This window comes from Falco peregrinus, chromosome 8 (genome assembly GCF_023634155.1).
Source record: "Falco peregrinus isolate bFalPer1 chromosome 8, bFalPer1.pri, whole genome shotgun sequence".
Lineage (NCBI taxonomy): Eukaryota > Metazoa > Chordata > Aves > Falconiformes > Falconidae > Falco > Falco peregrinus.
The window spans coordinates 55,832,877-55,849,936 of NC_073728.1; the positions used below are offsets into that span (position 1 = coordinate 55,832,877).

Here is a 17,060-nt window from a genome sequence, read left to right on the forward strand (position 1 = left end):
CGCAGGAAGGTCCCTGCCCCCAGCGCCCGCTCTTGGGGGCAGGGAGTGGGCACATGGCAGCCGGGCCACCGCGGCCCTGCCCGGGCATGCGGCACAGGGCAGCACAGCCCGACCCCGCCGCTGCCCGGGGCTTTGTCTGCGGGCGGGCAGCGGGCGGCGGGCGGCGGGCAGCGGGCGCAGCGGGGTGGGCTCCGCGCTGCCAGCTCAGCCTGCGAGCCCCCCGCTCCCGGCCCGGCTCCCCAGCGCACGCCGCGGCCTCCACAGCCGGTCAGGCCCGGAGCCGGCCAGGCCCGCGGCCGCGGAGCCGCACGGCGCTGCGGGCTCCCTCTGGAGGCCCCGGTCCTCATGCACAGCCCGGCGCCGTGCCCCCTCGCCGGGCCAGCCGAGGCGCAGCACTGCCATGGCCGCTCCCCGCCGCCGCGGTGCAGCAGGGAGCGCGGCTCCGCACCGGGGGCTCCCGCTCGCTCTCCCCGGGCGGGGGGAGCCGGGTGGTCACGGCCGGCCGGCGGGGAGCCCCAGACCCCCTGCGGAGGGAGCTGCGGCTCCCACGGGAGCCGTGGGCGGGCTGAGTGCGGTGCGAGCGGCCCCCGGCAGGGACCTGGGCGCTGCGGGGGTCGCGGGGTGCGGGGGGAGTGGGGAGCCCCCTTCCCCGGGGAGCAGCGCCGGGGCCCCGCACAAAGGGCCGGGAGGACGGCTGGGAGCCGTGGCCGCGGGGCTGGCGCACGGCCGGGAGCGTGGGCGAAAGGGTTAAGGAGGTGCGGCGGGCAGGGGGAGGGCTGGCCCGGCCGGGGGAGAGGAAGGAAGCAGAGGAGGAGAGGAGAGCATCCTGCCCGGAGGGCTGGCCGGGGGCCCCTTTCCCCCAGGAAGCGGTTTGCGGGGCTGGAAACCGCTGGGGCGGGAGCGGCGGAGAACCGGGGCAGCCGGCGGGGCTCAGCCCGGCTCGGTGCCGGCAGCGCCGTGCCCGCACTCGGCGCTTTGCAGGCAGGGCTGCCCGCGGCTGTGCCGGGGTGACCCCGGCTGCCCAGGGCCTCGCAGCCCCCCTGCCCTGCCGCTCCCGTGGCCCCTTCGAAACCTTGGGGTGGGCAGCCCCCAGGACGGGCAAGGCAGGAGCAAGCCCCGGGACACACCAGGACAGTGGGCAGGGGGCAGGACCTCTGCCACAGGCTGCTGGGGACAGGAGCCATCACTGCTGAGCTCCACTGTCCTCCATGGAAGCCCTGTCGCTGGGCCGGGGTCACCTGGAGACCTGTACGCATGCCAGCCACATGCAGCATGGGGATAGTCCCTGAGGGACCAAGGTCCAGGGTGCCTGGCTGGGTGCTGCAGCTGCTGTCGAGGACCTCCCTGCTCCCCCAGCCCTCAGGCAGACGTGCTGCCCCCCACCCCCAGCGGAGGGGCTGTACAGGGCCCCCACGCTGGGCAGCAAGGCTGAGCTCTCGCTGGGCTTTGCTACATCTGCCCAAGGTAGAGCCAGGTCCACCAGGCTCCCGTGCCCATGGGGTGGGAGCCGTTCTCACCCTGGTCCCCATCACCCAGAGCGGGTACAAGCGGGATCCACATCAGGACACGGAGCAGCTCTGCAGCCTGAGCCTCCTGCCCTGCCCCACTCCCAGCCCCATCCATCTGGGAGGGTGATGGCATGGAGAGCGGAGCCAGGATACCTTCCTACACCACAGACCGTTTTTTACAGCTGAATTTGTCACTTCTCCAACACAGTCCCGGGGCTGGCCTGCCGCGAAAGCCACTGTCACCACCCGAAAAGCCGTGGGTGTGCGGCGGGGGCCACCCAGCCACGCGGCCCCATTTCTGCACGCCCCGTGCAGCGCTGCTCCCGCTGGCCAGGAGAGGGGGCTCGCAGCCCGGCATCGCCCGCCGCAGCCACGGCCCGGCCTGCGCAGCGGCTGCGGGGGGGAGAGGGGCCGCCGCGGGGCAGCCCCGCACCCGCCAGCCCCCCCACCCGCCCTCGCTGGGACCCCCAGCTTGGCCTGGCCGGCTGGAGCACGGGACCCGCTGCCGGCGCTGAGGCTGGCGGCTCAGCTCTGCCCGGTGCGGCGAGAGCCGAGGGGTGCGTGTGTGTGCGTGGGGAGGTGTGCACTGTGTGTGTGTGTCTGCGTGGAGGTGTGTGCATTATGTGCGTGCACATGGAGGTGTGTGTGTGTGTCTGCATGGAGGTGTGTGCATTATGTGCGTGCACATGGAGGTGTGCAGTGTGTGTGCATGAAAGTGTGTGCATTTAGAGTGTGTGTGCATTGAGTGTGTGTGTGCATTGTGTGTGCGTGCATGAAGGTGCGTGCATTGTGTGTGTGCATGAAAGTGTGTGCATTGAGTGTGTGTGTGCATTGTGTGTGCATGCATGAAGGTGCGTGCATTGTGTGTGCGTGCATGAAGGTGTGTGCATTGTGTGTGTGCGTGAGTGTGCATTGAGTGTGTGTGCACTGTGTGTGCGTGCATGCATGAAGGTGTGTGTGTTGCATGTGTGTGCATGTATACTCATGGAGGTGTGTGCATGGAGGTTTGTGCACTGCGTGTGTGTGCATTGGCTGTGTGCATTGGTGTGAGGTGAATGAAGGTGTGTACATGGGTGTGCATGGCTCTGTGTGTGTGAACGGGTGTGTAGGGGGTGGGGGGCAGTGTACATGTGCATGGGGACGTGTGCACAGAAGGGGGGGGTGTATGTGTGTGCATGAGGGTTGTGCGTGGGGTGTGCTTGGCTGGGAGGGTGGATGCATGCGTAGGGTGGGGGAGTGTGTTTCGATGCCTGGGGGGAAGTGCCTGAGGGGGGTGCGTGGGTGTGTGTGCACGGGAGGGTGTGTGTGCAGGGCCTTGTGCATGGATGGGAGTGTGTGCAGGAGTTGGGGGGGGTGGGGGGGGGTGGTGATGCATGCCTGCATCTGTGGGCGTGCATATCTCTGTTTGCAGCACCCAGGGATGTGGCAAATGCTGGTGTTGGGATTCCTCGGCCGGAGAGGGCAGGAGGCCCCTGCCTCAGGGAAGCAGCACGAGGTGCCCCCACGTGTGGGTGCCCGTGGGCCCCCTTTTCCTGCTCGCTTGCCCATGGGTACCTTTCCCTCCTCTTCACTGCCTGGGCACCGGTGGCACACATGTGGCACAGGCATGGGACAAGGAGGCGGCAAGCAGGGTGTAGTGGGATATGGCAGGCAGGAGCAGGCAGAGGGGCAGTGCCAGGTGTGGGAGGCAGGAGCCTGGTGCCTTTCACCCCCCCAGCCTCATCCCTCCCTGCCCGGGGGCAGAGGCTTTCTACAGCTCACAAAAGCCAGATTCTCCCCGGAGATAAAATTCTGTCGCCTTTGTTTTGGGGAGAAAAGACAACAGCAGCTCCGGGCCCTACAACAGAGTCGTTAAGCAAAGGCATCTCATCCCCCAGCGTGGGGCTGGGAGCCACATCCCCGAGCTGGAATGAGGAATCAGCCAGTGTCCTGGCCCCTGGGGTGCTGTGTCTCTCCAAGGACTCAGCATCCCCCCCAAGGACCAGAGGCATATTCATCAGGACTCAGTATGCCCCCAAGGACTATAGCATCCCCCCCCACCCCGGGCCAATGTCATCTCCCCTGGGGCTCAGCATTCCCCCAGGACTCAGCATCTCCCCCAGGACCACAGCATCTTCCCAGGGACCACAGCATCCTCACAGGACCAGCAGTGCAGGGGGGGAGGGGGCGGCCTGGGAAGCTCCTCAGCCTTGCTGACAGCCCACATCCCACGGAGACCCACAGATACACCCCAGCAACATGCAGGGGGAACCCCGGCTGGGGGAGACAGGCGGCCCCCGGGTGGGCAGGTTCTGGTCAGGCAGCAGGTACCAGGCCCTGGGGCTGGGGCAGGCAGGGTGCCCCCGGGCACGGCTGGGCTGGGGAGCGATGCCAGGGCCTGGGGGCTGGGGGGCAGGCAGAGGGGGTGTGGGGGTGTGGGAACGCTGCCTCAGGAAACCAGCGGGATTTACTGGGCTACACGCTAAATCCCCCTCACAAAAGGGGCCTGTTCGTGCGGACAGGATGCTGGTGGCTCAGCCACACTTGTTTGGCCAGCAGAGCCTGGCGGATTAAGGACAATTGGTTCAGCCCTGACAGAAAATACCAGGAATGTTAAACAATAAAAACCGCCTCCAGTTGTCGTGGGTCTGCAGGGCGCCCCAGGCTGCCTCCCTGCCCGGCCATGGCCCTGGCTGCCCTTGCACCCAGCGGAACTGGTTCTGGCACAGCCCGCTGGCACCCACTGCTGCAGCTCTGGGGATGCACTGGTGCCTGGGGATGGGGTGAGGGCCAGCCCCCTGTGCCAGGGCAGGTGGATGGGCACCGTGCTGGGCACTGCTAAGACCCTGAAAGCATCTCTGGGCCGAGCTGGGGTGGGTTGTGCTGTGGGGATAAGGCACTGCCTGCACCCACAGGCACTGCCTGCACCCACAGCATGCTTGCAAAGTGAGCGGGGATGAAATGAGGCTATGGCAGGGGGTGGCAGGTCACCACTCAAGATGTCCCCTTGTGCCCCCCCCCCCGCCCCGACCTGGCACTACAGATTAACAAACCCACCCTCACCTCACCCTTTGAAATTGGCTGTGCCCCCATTTTCCAGGGGAAGGGCAGTGTCCAGCAAGCAAGAACCATGCAAACCGTACCGGGTACCAGGCACTGCCTACCCCCTGTGCTGCCCCCCAGCACAGAGACCCCAATCTGGAGTGAGGTGGGGACAAGCTGGGCACAACCCCCTCCCCATGCACCCGTTTGTGTTCACCCCTGGTCCTGGCCAGGAGCAGGGCAGCCCCTGTGGGCAGCCTGGGCAGTCTGCCCTCCAGCATGTGAATGTCCCATTCAGGGCTGTGGGAAATGCATTGGTTCTGGCACATTAGCGGACAGCTGGGATCCTTCCTGGGCAGGCAGGCTGCTGGGACCGACAGGTTTCACACCTGCCAGTGGGCTGTCTGCCTCCGCCTGCCATGCCGGAGCTGGGGGCTCATTCCAGCAGAGAGGGGAGCAGGGCTGGGGATGGAGGCTCCCCCCAGCAGCCCTGCGAGGGGCTGCGATGAGGAGGGGACCCCAGGATGGCTCTGCAAGCTGCTGGGCTCCCACGGCTGCACCCATGGCTGAGCCTTGCCTCACACAAGGGCAGCCACAAGCTGCATCCCTCAGGAGCCTGGACCCCAGCACCATCGCAGCAGTGGGCAGGACAGAGGAAGCCTCTTTCCAGCTGCCCCAGGTCCTGCCCCACGATACCTGCCAGCCCCCTCCTCCTCAGGCTGTGCCAGAGAGCCAGCTTCCAGGCTGGGGGGCTGAGAGTGCAGCTAGGAGCTGGAGGAGGAAACAAGATCCTGGGGCTAATGGCCAGCAAAGCCTGGCCCTATATGAAACCCTAGACCCAGGGAGCAGGCTGGCAGGAGGGGGTGAGACAGCTGCAGTCCTCCCTGCCCACACTCCGGCAGAGCTGGGCACTGCGGGGCAAGCAAAGAGGGGAGGGGGGGGGGCGGGCAAAGCAGGCACTGGAAAGCAGGGCCTGGAGCCCCCCAACTTGTGCTCCCGAGGCATGGGGGCTCCAGGGAGGCACTGTAGAGCCCTTAACTCCCTTTTCTCTGTAGGCCCAGGGCTGGCCCCAGCAGGGGGGAGGGTGGGGGGGGTCCCCAGTGTGCAGGGCTGGGCCCCAGAGCACTTTCCCAGCCTGGGAGCCCACAGCAGTTGGGGGATCAGTTTCAGCGTGATGCTGGTAGCGGAGTTCACGGTGGCTTAGTGCAGCAGTGGCTAATGGGGAACAGATGCAAGGGTGCTTTGTGCTGGAGCGGGCCTGGAGGCACGGGAGTGGGGACATCGTTTCCTGCACCTGTGGCACTGCCTCCGTGTCCCCCGGGAGCACTCGCAGGCCCCTGTGCTGGCTGGGGCAAGGAGGCAGCGAGGAGGCAGCCCCTGACCCACCTTCCCAGCTCAGCTGTGCCCTTCGCCCCCAGAAGCAGCCCAGTAACTGCACTGGGGTCTATTCCAAAAAAATAATTTATCAGGTTGATATTTCATGTACATAAATATTCATCTCTGTGGCTATGTACAGATGCAGCAGGAGCCCGGCAGGCAGCAGGGCTCCTACCCAGAGACACTTCCACTGAAGCACTGGCCAAAGCCCAGCTCCCGGGGCAATGCCATGGGCATCCCAGGCAGTTCCCACCCTGGAGAGGCTCTGGCTCCCACTGCCCTGCAATGCCAGGCAGGTCTCAGCCACGACTGAAGGCATTGAAACGGAGGCCAGAGAGAGGGACACCCTGCCCCAGCACTGTGGCTCAGCACCCTGCCCGCCCACTGCTCACACCTGGCAAAGCAGGGAACCTGCGGGAACCCAGACCTGCTCCCCACGAGGGCAGAGGTGGCCTCAGCATCACCCTTCCCTGCCCACCCTTAAGTCCTCACACTGGGGTATGAAAAGAGGCGGGGAGCCAGCAGCAGCGGGTCGTGGGTGAAGACAGAGTCATCGGAGGAGCAGGAGCTGGCACTGTCCTCACAGGAGGGCGAGTACTGCTCAAAGGGCATGGAGAGGTCCAGGTACTGCAGGGAGAGATGGTGCCGTCAGCACCGGTGCTCTCAGCGCCCGTGTCACCTGCCCACCATCCACCGGACCCCCCACCACTCACCTCCTCTGAAACAGCCGCCAGGATCTTGTCCAACCCCTCCACAAGCTGCTTGAAGGTGGGGCGCTGCGAGGGCACGGCATGCCAGCACTCCCGCATCAGCATGTACCTGGGGGGGGCAAAGGGGTGTCAGCGAGGTGTCACCGTGCCCTCTGCCCACCCCACCTGGCTGGTTACTCACAGCTCATGGGTGCAGTTGGATGGCCGGTCCATGCGGTGCCCCTCCTTCAGCAGCTTGAAGAGCTCCTCCACAGGGATGCCAGGGTAGGGGGAGCCACCCAGCGTGAAGATCTCCCACATCAGGATCCCAAAGGACCACCTGGGATCACACATAGCAAAAGGTGGTCAACCATGTCCTAGGAACCTCCCCGTGCAGGTGAGAGGGTGGCATCACTCGTGGGAAAGATGTGCCCCACTGCTGCAGTCCCCATGGAGTACCCCGTCCTACTCATGGGGACCCTCCAGTACGTGCATAACCCCAGGGGTGCTGCCTCGTCCCAGACCGATGGAACCCTCATTCCACACCTGAGAGCACCTTTAGCCCCCAGCAGCCCCAGGACTCACACATCACTCTGGTGGGTGTAGACACGGTCAAACAGGGCCTCAGGTGCCATCCACTTCACTGGCAGGCGACCCTACGGGAGCAAACCCCCTTCTCAGCCCTGGTTGGGGTTCCTTGTTACCCCCCAACCCTCTCCCAGGGCCCCCACTCACGTTGCTGGTTTTTTTGTAGTAGTCGATGTCGTGGACGTCCCTGGCCAAGCCAAAGTCTGCTATCTTCATCACGCTCTCTGCTGTGACCAGCACGTTGCGGGCAGCCAGGTCACGGTGGATGCACTGCCAGGGGAGCGCGTCATCCGCAGGGAGTGTGAGATGGCAGCTGCAGCTCCCCGTGTCCCCTCCCCACACCCAGAGCTGCTGCTCCCCTCCCACACAACCCCCTGGCACTGCTGGCCCCCCTTCCCCACATCTCTGGTGGCAACCCAGCTGGCTGCAGTGACAGGTGCAGTGACGGGGGACACCCAGGAGGTGGGTCAGGCTTTAAACCCCATGGTTTTGGGGAGGTGCTGCCCAGAGCTTTGCTGGATGTGGCTGGGAAGTTCTGGACAGACAGGGGGAAGGGGCTGGGCTCCCTCTCCACAGGGACACTAGGTTCACCAGGGACACACAGCTTCCCCGTCACCACCATGCCCCTCCAGCTGTGCTGAGCACAGGCAGCCGGTGCGGGCTGTGCCAGCCCTACCCGTTTGGACTCCAGGTACTCCATGCCACGGGCCACCTGGTAGACGCATGAGACCAGGTCCTTGAAGGAGAGCTGCTCCTCGGGCATTGCCGCGATGTCAAAAGCGTAGTCAGGTGTTGGGGGGCGGCGGGCACGGAGGTACTCGCGCAGGTTGCCCTTTGCGGCAAACTCCACAATCACGTACAGTGGCCCTGGGAAGGGTGTCCACTCCACTCAGCCCCTGCCCTGCCCTCTCCCTCCCCAGCGTCCTGCATGCCACTGTCCTCAACAGCCCGCACTCCCTGCTCCCACTCCATGCCCATGCCCTGCCCAAACCGTGCCCGCACAGCCCCCTCACCATCCTGCGTGCAGACTCCCAGGAGGTTGATGATGTTCTTGTGCTTGTCCATGAGCTTCATCATCTCCATCTCGGATATGAGGTCAGCCAGGTCCTTGTCAGTGGCATTGTCTGGGGAAGGAGGGCTGTGTCACCGTGCCAGCTGGGGTGGCACTGCAGCCTGGTACTGATGCCACCTCTGTGCCTGGGACACTGGCAGGAGAGCCATTACCTTTCAGCATTTTGACAGCCACGGTGACAGCCCTGTCCGGCCGGTCTCTGTCAATGCCGTAAGCCTCTGCCCGCACCACCTGGCCAAAGCAGCCTTCCCCCAGGGGCTTGCCCAGCACCAGCCTGGCAGGGACAGGTAGAATGCTGAGGGACCACAGGGACGGCCCCGCTCCCCACCACCACGTGGCTGAACCCCCAGGGGCAGAGGCAGCATGGCTGCCCCCCTCCTTCCCAGCTGAGTCCCAGTGCCCTGGGCTATGGCAGTGCTGAGGTGTCTGGTGACACCCGGAGACCTCCCCGTATGTCACCCATGTGTTGCTGCCCCAGGGGCAGCTGGGGAGAGCAGTCCCCAGACCCAGACCTGCCCTGCGTGGCACCGTACTTGTCTCGCGGGAACTCCCACTTGGTGTCGAGGGGCAGGTCCAGCTCCATGACCCCGGCCAGCATCGGGGCGCAGCTGGAGGAGAGACGAGTGACGCGCATCAGGGATGTGCTGGACTTCCCAGAGGAGCTGGAGTCCAGGGAGAACTGCGGAGAGAGCCCAGGGGACCTCAGCCATCCTGCCCCGTGCTCCAGGGCCAGAGACCAAACAGTGCTTAGAGACCCTCGCTCAGAGCAATGGGGTGAGGGAGCTGCAGGAGGCAGTGGGGAGGGCAGCCCCAAGACTGGTGGCAGGGCAAGGTGTGACGGGCACAAGTGGCACTCACGGAGCCAGTCGGTCACTAAGGTCCCCCTGCGCTGCCAGGGCTCCAGCTCGGCACCCACCTGTCGGATGAGTGGGAATTTGGAGAGCTTGTGGACCGCCATGGGCTCCAGGGGCTGCTTGCTCGACTGAGTCTGCATCCGGCACAGCACCACGATGATGATGGCCATGGCAACGGCCAGTGAGCCCGAGGTGTAGATGATGATGTCCGTGTACTTGGCCTCAGGGGCTTCAGCTTCCCGCACCAGCTCTTCTTCTGGAGGCAGTGAATGAGTTGGCCTGAGCCATGGCCCCTGTGTGCCAGGGGTCCCAGCTCCCACACCTGGACCACTACCCTTACCTGGCAGGACAGTGAGCCAGGCAGACTGGTAGGAGAGGCCGATGGAGTTCCCCGCCAGGCAGGTGTACTCGCCAGCATCCTCCACGGAGACATTGCGCAGGTACAGCACCTCCACCTCGGAGCTGTTGATGTCTGCAGTCTGTCAGGGAGCAGGATGAATGGTCAGCATCTCTCCTCCTCAGGGAATGTGCACCTCCCGTCACCACTTTAGGGTGGGTATCTGGGACCTGGGTGCTTCCAGCCCTTGTTACCTTGAGCACTTGCACGTATGGGACCCCATCGGGACCGTAGCTGCTGCCGTTCACCTCGATGTGCTTCAGCCACTGGATGTGGGGCTGGGCATCACTGTAGACCTTACAGAAGAACTCCACATCGCTGCCCACCAGGGCTGTGGTGTTGGCGGGCAGCCCAGCCTGCAAGATGGGCCTGTGTGGGGACCTCTCTGCACAGTAGAGAGCAGAGCAATGTCACCAACACTGGGGCCCAGAGCAGAGGCTCCTTCCTCCCTCCATCTCCACCTGCTGTGTACCATGGAGAGCCCTTCCCTGACCCTAACCAGTGCAACCCCAGCCTGGCCTCCATCCCCGTGTCCCTTGGGTGCAAGGCACAGATGGGCTGTTCCAGCAGAGAGGACACCAACAGAGGCTCCTCCACCCCCTTCCCCATGCCCCCAGGCACAGGGGGAGTGGGGAGCCAGGCCAGCACTGCACCAAGGAGCCCTCACCCAGCACATCCAGGAGGTAGCTGTAGCGGATGCTGCCAAACCTGTTCTCCACCAGGCAAGTGTAGTTGCCGCGGTCAGAGGGCACCACGCTCTCCATCACCAGGCTCCAGTGCTGGTGCCGGAGCTGCAGAGGCGGGAGGTAAGGGGATGAGACGTGACTGGGGAGCGGAATCCCACGAGGGGAGGCTGCAGTGGGGGGGACCTGGCCCTTACCCGGATGCCCCCGATGCGGTGCTCCCCCCGGAATTCATGTCCGTTCTTGAACCAGCGGATGCTGGGGCTGGGGCTGCCCGAGGCTGGGCAGCGAAACTTTACTGTGTTCCCCGCGGGGACTGCATACAGCTTCTTGTCCATCCGGTGCGGGTGAGTCCAGTATGGAGCTGGGGAATTGCGGGATGTACAGTGGGAGGGGGCCGCAGGGCAGCACGGAGGCTGCCGGAGCTGCTCGTGCTGCTCACAGGAGGCAGCAGTGCCCCATGCTCCTGGACCTGCCCCAGCAGCCCTCTCCTGCCTGGGGTGGCACTGACCTCTGTGCATGTAGACAGGCTCCTCATTTCGGTCTCCGTGGGGACTGTCCCCATCGCTGTCTTCATCATCATCACCTGATGCCAGTGATGCATCTGCAAAGGAAAATGGATTAAGAAGGACAACCCTGCCTGCCGGGCTGGGTGGGCAGCGGCTGCCTTGGTGCCCCCAGGGGGGAGCTGGGTGCTGCCGGGGCTCCTACCCACGACAGAAATGGTGAAGTTGCGTAGGATCTCCCCAGTGCCCCGCACCCGGCACACGTAGAACCCTGAATCCTCGTAGGCGACCTCCGAGATCTCCAGCAGGCTCTGCTGGAGATGGATGCGACCCCCCGGGACAAGCAGCCGGGACTCCTTGTACCAGACTATGCTGGCACCACTCTGATTGGCGTCACAGTACAGCTTCAATGCATTGCCTGGGTCCAGCAGGAGATGTTCCTCTTCTGACTCCAGCAACGGGCTCTCAAATAGCTCTGGAGAGACCCTGTGAGCACCCACCCCAGTGCTCACCCCGCCCAGACAGCAGGACCCTACCATGCACCCACCCCAGCGTGGGGAGCATGTGGTGTGAGACAGCCTGGTGCCTAGCTCTGCCACTCTGTGGGCAGGCAGAGGGCTGGACTCTGCCCTGGGGCACAGGGACACGAAGCAGTGTCCCCATCCAAGGCCACACATGCCACAGTCCTTCTGCAGGAGCAGTGGCGCAGGGTGCTCAAGCCTGTTCTGCCTCACTAAATGAGGGCAGCAAACCCTCCTGGCTATGTGCCACCAGACCTCCACATGCCTCAAGCACAGCTGGGACCCCCACAACACCCGGGCTGGGCAGCGGTGCCCTGCCTGCCAATGGCCAGCAGCTGGCACGTGCACATGGAGGGCAGAAACAGCCCAACTGCCAGGACAGCCATACCCACCCCAGCCCAACCACCCGCACGTGGGGACCTGGGGGGACACAAGTGTGTCCCAGCCCTCTGTGTGGCCATCACAGGGGGGATGTGGGGTAGATAGGGCTCTGGTCCCCTGGGACATGCCCTTCCCCTGCAACCACCACTGAGAGGCACGGACCGAGCCACACACAACAGCCACAGCCCATATAGCGTTTACACCGTCCAACCCTGCAGCGCCTGTCTGCCGAGCGAGCTGAGCCCCCATAACGCAGGGACCGTGTCTGGAGCCACCCTGCTCCTTCCAGCCTCCACACCCCCATGCCTGGTGATGGAGACACTGGCCCCCCGTGCCGTGCCCCTGCCAGCCAGGTGCCCCCAGCTCCCCCCCCCCCAGCCCCGAGGTCAGAGCTGTGGGGCTGTGTGCCCAGGGCGAGCAGCCAGCGCCTCCAGCCCCAGGGGCTCCCTGCCCAGCTGGGGGTCGGGGAAAGCATCCAGAGAGCACGACCCCCATCCCACCCCGCCCCATCCTCAAGCCCCCCGCCCCCGCAGCCGTACCTGGCTCCATCGTCCTGCGCTGAGCAGCAGCCGCCAGCAGCAGCCCCAGCAGGACTTGCAAGAGGGGTCGCATCTTCCAGGCCCCTCCGGCGCGGCGGCCCCCGCCCTGCGAGACAGGCAGGGCCGGGATGAGCGGGGCCGGGCAGGCGGGGGCTGGTCCCCGGGGCACGGCGGGTCCCCCGGGCAGGCACGCCGAGGGGGGGTGCGCATGGAGGGCAGACAGAGCACTGGGGTCCCTGGGCAGGGTGAGACCCCTTTCCAGCGCCCCGTCTCAGGGCCGGGGAGGGGGGGTGGGCACAGGAGGCAGGGACGGCCGGACGGACACGGCACCCCGGGTTGGGTGCGGGGAACGCGGCCCCTCCAGCCAGCCGCTGCCCGGCCAGGGCGCTGGGAGAGGTTAACCAGGCACGGGGGGGGGGGGCGCGGCTGCAGGGGCTGGAGGGGTCCGGGGTGTCCCGAGCGCGGGGGTCGCGGGCGGCGGCGTTACCAGCGGTGACGGGCTCCCTCGGCGGAGCCGCCCGCGCAGCGCGGACAGGGCCCGGGCAAAGTCCGCGGGCCGGCGGGCTCAGCGCCGCCGCGCCCCGCACAGCGGCCCCATGGCGGGCAGGGCTGGGGACGGCTGGGGACGGCTCCGGACCCGCTCCGGGCTGCGGACGGCTCCGCTCCAGCTCCCGGTCCCGGTCCCGCGCCGGGCTGGCTCCGTCCCCCTCTGCCGGCGCGGCGGCGGGCGCGGGCACTTTGTAGGCGCGCTCGGGTTACAGCGGCGCCGCCCGCCCCGCCCGGGGCGCCGGGGGGGGGGAGCGGGGGGGGACCGGCCCCGCTCCGCCGGCCGCCAGGTCCTTCGCAAACCCACCCGCCATCGAGCGGGAGGGGGGGGGGGGGGGGGCGGGACCGGCCCCCCCCAGCAGCGAGAGGCGGCCCCTGGGTACCCCCCCAGCACGGCCCCGGCGCCGCAGCATCGCCCCGCGGGTGGGGAACGCGTGGGGCTGCGAAGCACCCGGGGCTGCACCCCCGCCCCGACCCCAGGCAGAGCCCACATGTCGAGCCGCCAGGCCGGGAGCCGCACATCGGCCGGGGGGCGGGGGGCAAAGCCGCCTCTGCCCCCGCTTACCCCCGTGGCACCCCGGGAGCAGGGAGGCCCCGGGCCCGGGGATGCCGAGGGCTCCACGGCGGCAGCGCCCACCTCGGCGGGTGGCCCTGGGCGCCGCGCGTTGCTGGGTGCCCGGCAGCCCGCTCACTAATTGTGCTGCAATTAGTTGCAGCGTTATCGCTTGCGGTGCCATAAAGCGGCTGTGACCCTCATTAGGAGCCCATAATGGAGCGTCGTAAAACACCGCGAGGCTGCGAGCCAGGGCTGGAGTGACCCTAATCCGACCCATAAACACTTTGCCTTCGCTTTCCCTGCGCTCCTGCCTGCACTGGGTCGGGCAGACCCTGCCTGCCCACGCAGGACCCCTGGGCACAGGGGGAAGCCCGGCCTCCAAGCCAGCATGGTCCCCAGGCACACCTTCCCCTGAGCATCCTGATACCGGTAAGTGGGGACAGAGGCTGCCCCCAGCACATGGTCAGGATCCAGCCCCAGAGCTGCTCTGCCTCGCTGCGTCGCTGTCTGCTTTGCCATTTCAGCTTTCCAGCAAGACCTGCCAAGGCCATGGTGAGCCCCACACGCAGCTGTGCCTATGCTTAGCACGGATCCTGAGGTCAAGTGAGTGCAGCACGGCTGTCACTGTCACCTCCCACCCCACAGGACCATGCTGCCAGAGCCAGGGCACAACCTTGTCCATGCTGCACTGGGGTGCAAAACCGGCAACTCCCAGCACGACGTGGTTTCACTGCAGGGGCAGGTTGGTGCTACAACCTCCCATAGCACCACCCACCCACCGCTGCTCCCCACTTAGGGCACTGGTCCCCACCCTGGGGTGCTGGTCCCCCCCACAGGGCACAGGGGCACATGGAGCAGTCCCAGGGGCTGGCAGCCCCCGGCAGCTGTTCATTCCTGCCGGCGCGTGAAGCGGACGAGAACATCAATTTCACGGAGCAGCGGCCGCCCCTGCAGAGCTTACCGTGTGCTGGAAGCACAGAAAAATGTTGGGTTCAGCTTAATTCGAACTGAAACCAAATTAAAACAGGAGAAAAGAGGTTGTTCCCAGCACTGGGAACAACAGGGGAGAGCTGAAACTTGGGGAGCCCATGGGAGCCACAGCCTGGGATGGGCACGGACAGATTTCCCATACCCTGGCCAGGTCCCGCAGTGCCGAGTATGGCGCTGGGTGGGAGCAGGGTGAAGGGACCAGTGCCCACACCTCGCCCTGCATCACACCAAGCATCCCTGCTCGGCCAGGGTGATACTGGGTGTGGGCTGGGGCACGATGGGGCTGTGCTGCGGGTGGCTGGGAACCAGTCACCTCCCTGTTGTGGGGCAGCGCTGGGCCTGGGTCGGGCTGCCTGGCTTGATTTATAACAGCAACTGATGGCAAACAAAAAACCCTTCACGGCAGCGCAGCCCAACTGCCTGCCACCCACTGCCAGCAGCACCGCCATGGCCTCTGCCACACCAGTAGCTCAACAAGGGGGGATTGTGCCAGTGCTGGCACCCCACACTGCAGGTGCACCCCTGCCTCAGCACCCTCCTTTGCTGTCCCCGTCCTCCCAGCCACGTGGGTTGCTCCCATCAGCTGTGGCACCACAAGGGACATGTGCCGCTCCGGCCACTGAGCCACAGAGGGTGGGAGCTCAGATGCAGCAGGGTGCCCAGGGAGGGAGTGTGTCCCTAAGGCCCCACAGATGGGTGGGCACGGTGCAGATGGGGCAGGGAGACCCGCTCCCCTCCATGCCCACCTGAGGAGAGATGACCCCCTGGCCAGACCCTCGGCCTCACTTGCGTGCACAGAGTTCCACTGCAGTGAGCACGCACAAGAGGCTGGGTGCCGGGGCAAGCACGCTGGGGCTCCATCCTCCCACCCCTGCCCCTTCCCCCAGGCAGTAAATCATCCCCACTCCCCTCATGAAAGGCCCGTGTATGCGCTGCCGGCGCAGGGAGCCTGCCTGGTGCCAACAATATTGCTCTTGGAAGGCAGCCGGGGCTGCGGGAACACAGCCGCCCCTTGTGCCTGGCCCCAGTGCTCGACGCCACTCCCGCTGCGGTGGCACCTGTGGCCAGCATGAGTGCATGCAGCACCGGTGGCTTGTGGGGGGGGCAGAGCCTGGGGGGCTCTTTCCTCCTGGAAGTTTCTCTTGGCCTTCCCTGAACGGCTGTTGTTTGGGGCGCAGGGTCCCCGGCTCCCTCTACCCTGTATGTGCATGGGGTCCAGGGGCTGAGGCTGAGCAAGCTGATGCCACGTGCCAGGGTGATGCGAATGCCCCAGCACTGAGGGGATGGGCCAGCCCTGAGCACAAGGGCTCCCGGCTCCATCCAGCCCCACCAGCCTCGACACACGGCACCTCTCATCCTTGGCCACGACCTGCTGCCCTTTTATCAGTGGGGACCTGCTGAGGCGGGCAGGGACTGCGCCGGAGGGGCAGGCAGCCCACCCCAGGCTGGATGCCCGGCAGGGGCCAGGTCCTGCGGCAGAGGTGACCAGCTAGGCTCAGGGCAGCGCTGCCCACCAGCCCCTGGTCTCACCTGCTCGTCCTTATCTCTGGCAGGGAGGGACCGATGGAGCAACCTGGCCCAGTTAAGGTTTAACCAGGCAGAACTTGGCAAACATGAGCCTGCTGCTCCCTCCGAGGAGCCAAGAACGTGGGGCCCGGCCCAGGGACTGCAGGACAGGGACACCGGGGCCCCGGGCTTTGGCCAAGCCCCCAGCGCAGCGCAGGAGCACCCACAGATTTGGGCACAGAGGGCTGAGCTGGGAGCACATGGGGCTGGGGCTGGCTGGGTGGCCCGGCCACCCCGTCCCGTCCCGGCTGTGCTGGGTAGCACTGGGGCTGCAGCTGGCACAGGGAATGGGGCACAAGGGGCCAGGACAGATGTTGCTCCCCTTGGGGACATGGCACATGCCATGCACTGGGCTGGGCACCGCAGTGCCCATCTGGGGGTCGAACCTGCAGGAGCTTTGCCTGTCAGCTCTGTCCCCCACGGGGCATGGTGGGTTGCTCCTGGGAGCAGTATGGCCGTGGCAGGGGGCTGCAAGGCAGGAACGGGGCCACCCTGATGCTCCCAGCCCCTAATTGCAAGCAGGCGCCTGGCCCTGCCTTCACATCTGCACCTGATTTACTCGCTGGAGCCAGCGGGGCCACGAGGGATGGCAGCGGTTGGGGCTGCGGCCAGCGCTGAGCTCCCCTCGGCTGAGGGGGGGGTCCCAGGGCCCAGCTCCACGCGGTGCCGGAGGAGCAGTTGGCTCCATGGAACTGGCTGCGGCATGGGCAGGGGACAGCAGTGCTTCCGCGGGGGACGTGGCTGGCGGGTGGCTCCATGCCCCGCGCTGTGCCTGCCAGCACGGAAGGCGCTGGGGCTCCGCGTGGCGCAGGCAGCCGGAGCCCTGGGCTGGCACGGTGCTGCCTGCAGAGGCCTCGGCAGGGCAGAGCCGCACCGGGCAGCTCCGGCTGCAGCCCAGCAGGGGCACTGGGCCGGCAGCACCAGCACTGGGGTGCAGCCTCGGGGACAAGGGCCATGCTCCGTCCTCAGCCGCCCCCGGTATGTGTGGCTCTGGCCCCACGGCTGAGCTCCAGCTCCATCACACCCAGGGATGCCCACAGGCGCTGGGCCCCCTAAGAGCAGTCCAGCAGTGGGACGGGCACCGGTGAGTTTTGCTTGGAGCAGAAGGACAGGGCTGGCACAGACCTGCCGTAGGCACTGCAGCCTGCAGCATGGCTGGCAGGGCCACCTGGTTGTGGCTGTCCTGGCAGAGCTGCTGCCAGCCATCCTGCCACTGGGGAAGAGATGGGGCAGGGGTACAGACAGCCCTGCGGCCACCGTCTCCTC

At 66.3% G+C, this 17,060-nt stretch overlaps 1 protein-coding gene across 1 annotated transcript; it reads right to left on the minus strand.

Annotated features, from left to right (window-relative positions):
• Positions 1-5,972: 5,972 nt before the first annotated feature.
• On the minus strand, positions 5,973-12,227 carry FGFR4 (fibroblast growth factor receptor 4). Its single transcript, XM_055812495.1, has 17 exons — positions 12,137-12,227; positions 10,901-11,170; positions 10,701-10,793; positions 10,387-10,553; positions 10,174-10,297; positions 9,701-9,891; positions 9,450-9,588; positions 9,172-9,365; positions 8,789-8,934; positions 8,408-8,529; positions 8,197-8,307; positions 7,860-8,050; positions 7,331-7,453; positions 7,181-7,251; positions 6,798-6,935; positions 6,620-6,725; positions 5,973-6,533 (listed from the first exon to the last, which is right to left on the minus strand). The coding sequence occupies exons 1-17, from the start codon at positions 12,207-12,209 to the stop codon at positions 6,387-6,389; spliced, it is 2,406 nt and encodes an 801-aa protein (XP_055668470.1). The 5' UTR covers positions 12,210-12,227; the 3' UTR covers positions 5,973-6,386.
• Between the last annotated feature and the right edge of the window lie 4,833 nt (positions 12,228-17,060).

What these genes read in the sequence shown, in the direction of transcription:
- FGFR4 (XM_055812495.1), bottom strand. Translation starts at nt 12,209, where the DNA reads ATGCGACCCCTCTTGCAAGTCCTGCTGGGGCTGCTGCTGGCGGCTGCT. An exon ending in CTACCTCCTGGATGTGCTGG is followed by an intron (nt 9,892 to 10,173) that starts GTGAGGGCTCCT and finishes TCTACTGTGCAG; the next exon opens with AGAGGTCCCCACACAGGCCC. An exon ending in GGCTGTCAAAATGCTGAAAG is followed by an intron (nt 8,308 to 8,407) that starts GTAATGGCTCTC and finishes CTCCTTCCCCAG; the next exon opens with ACAATGCCACTGACAAGGAC.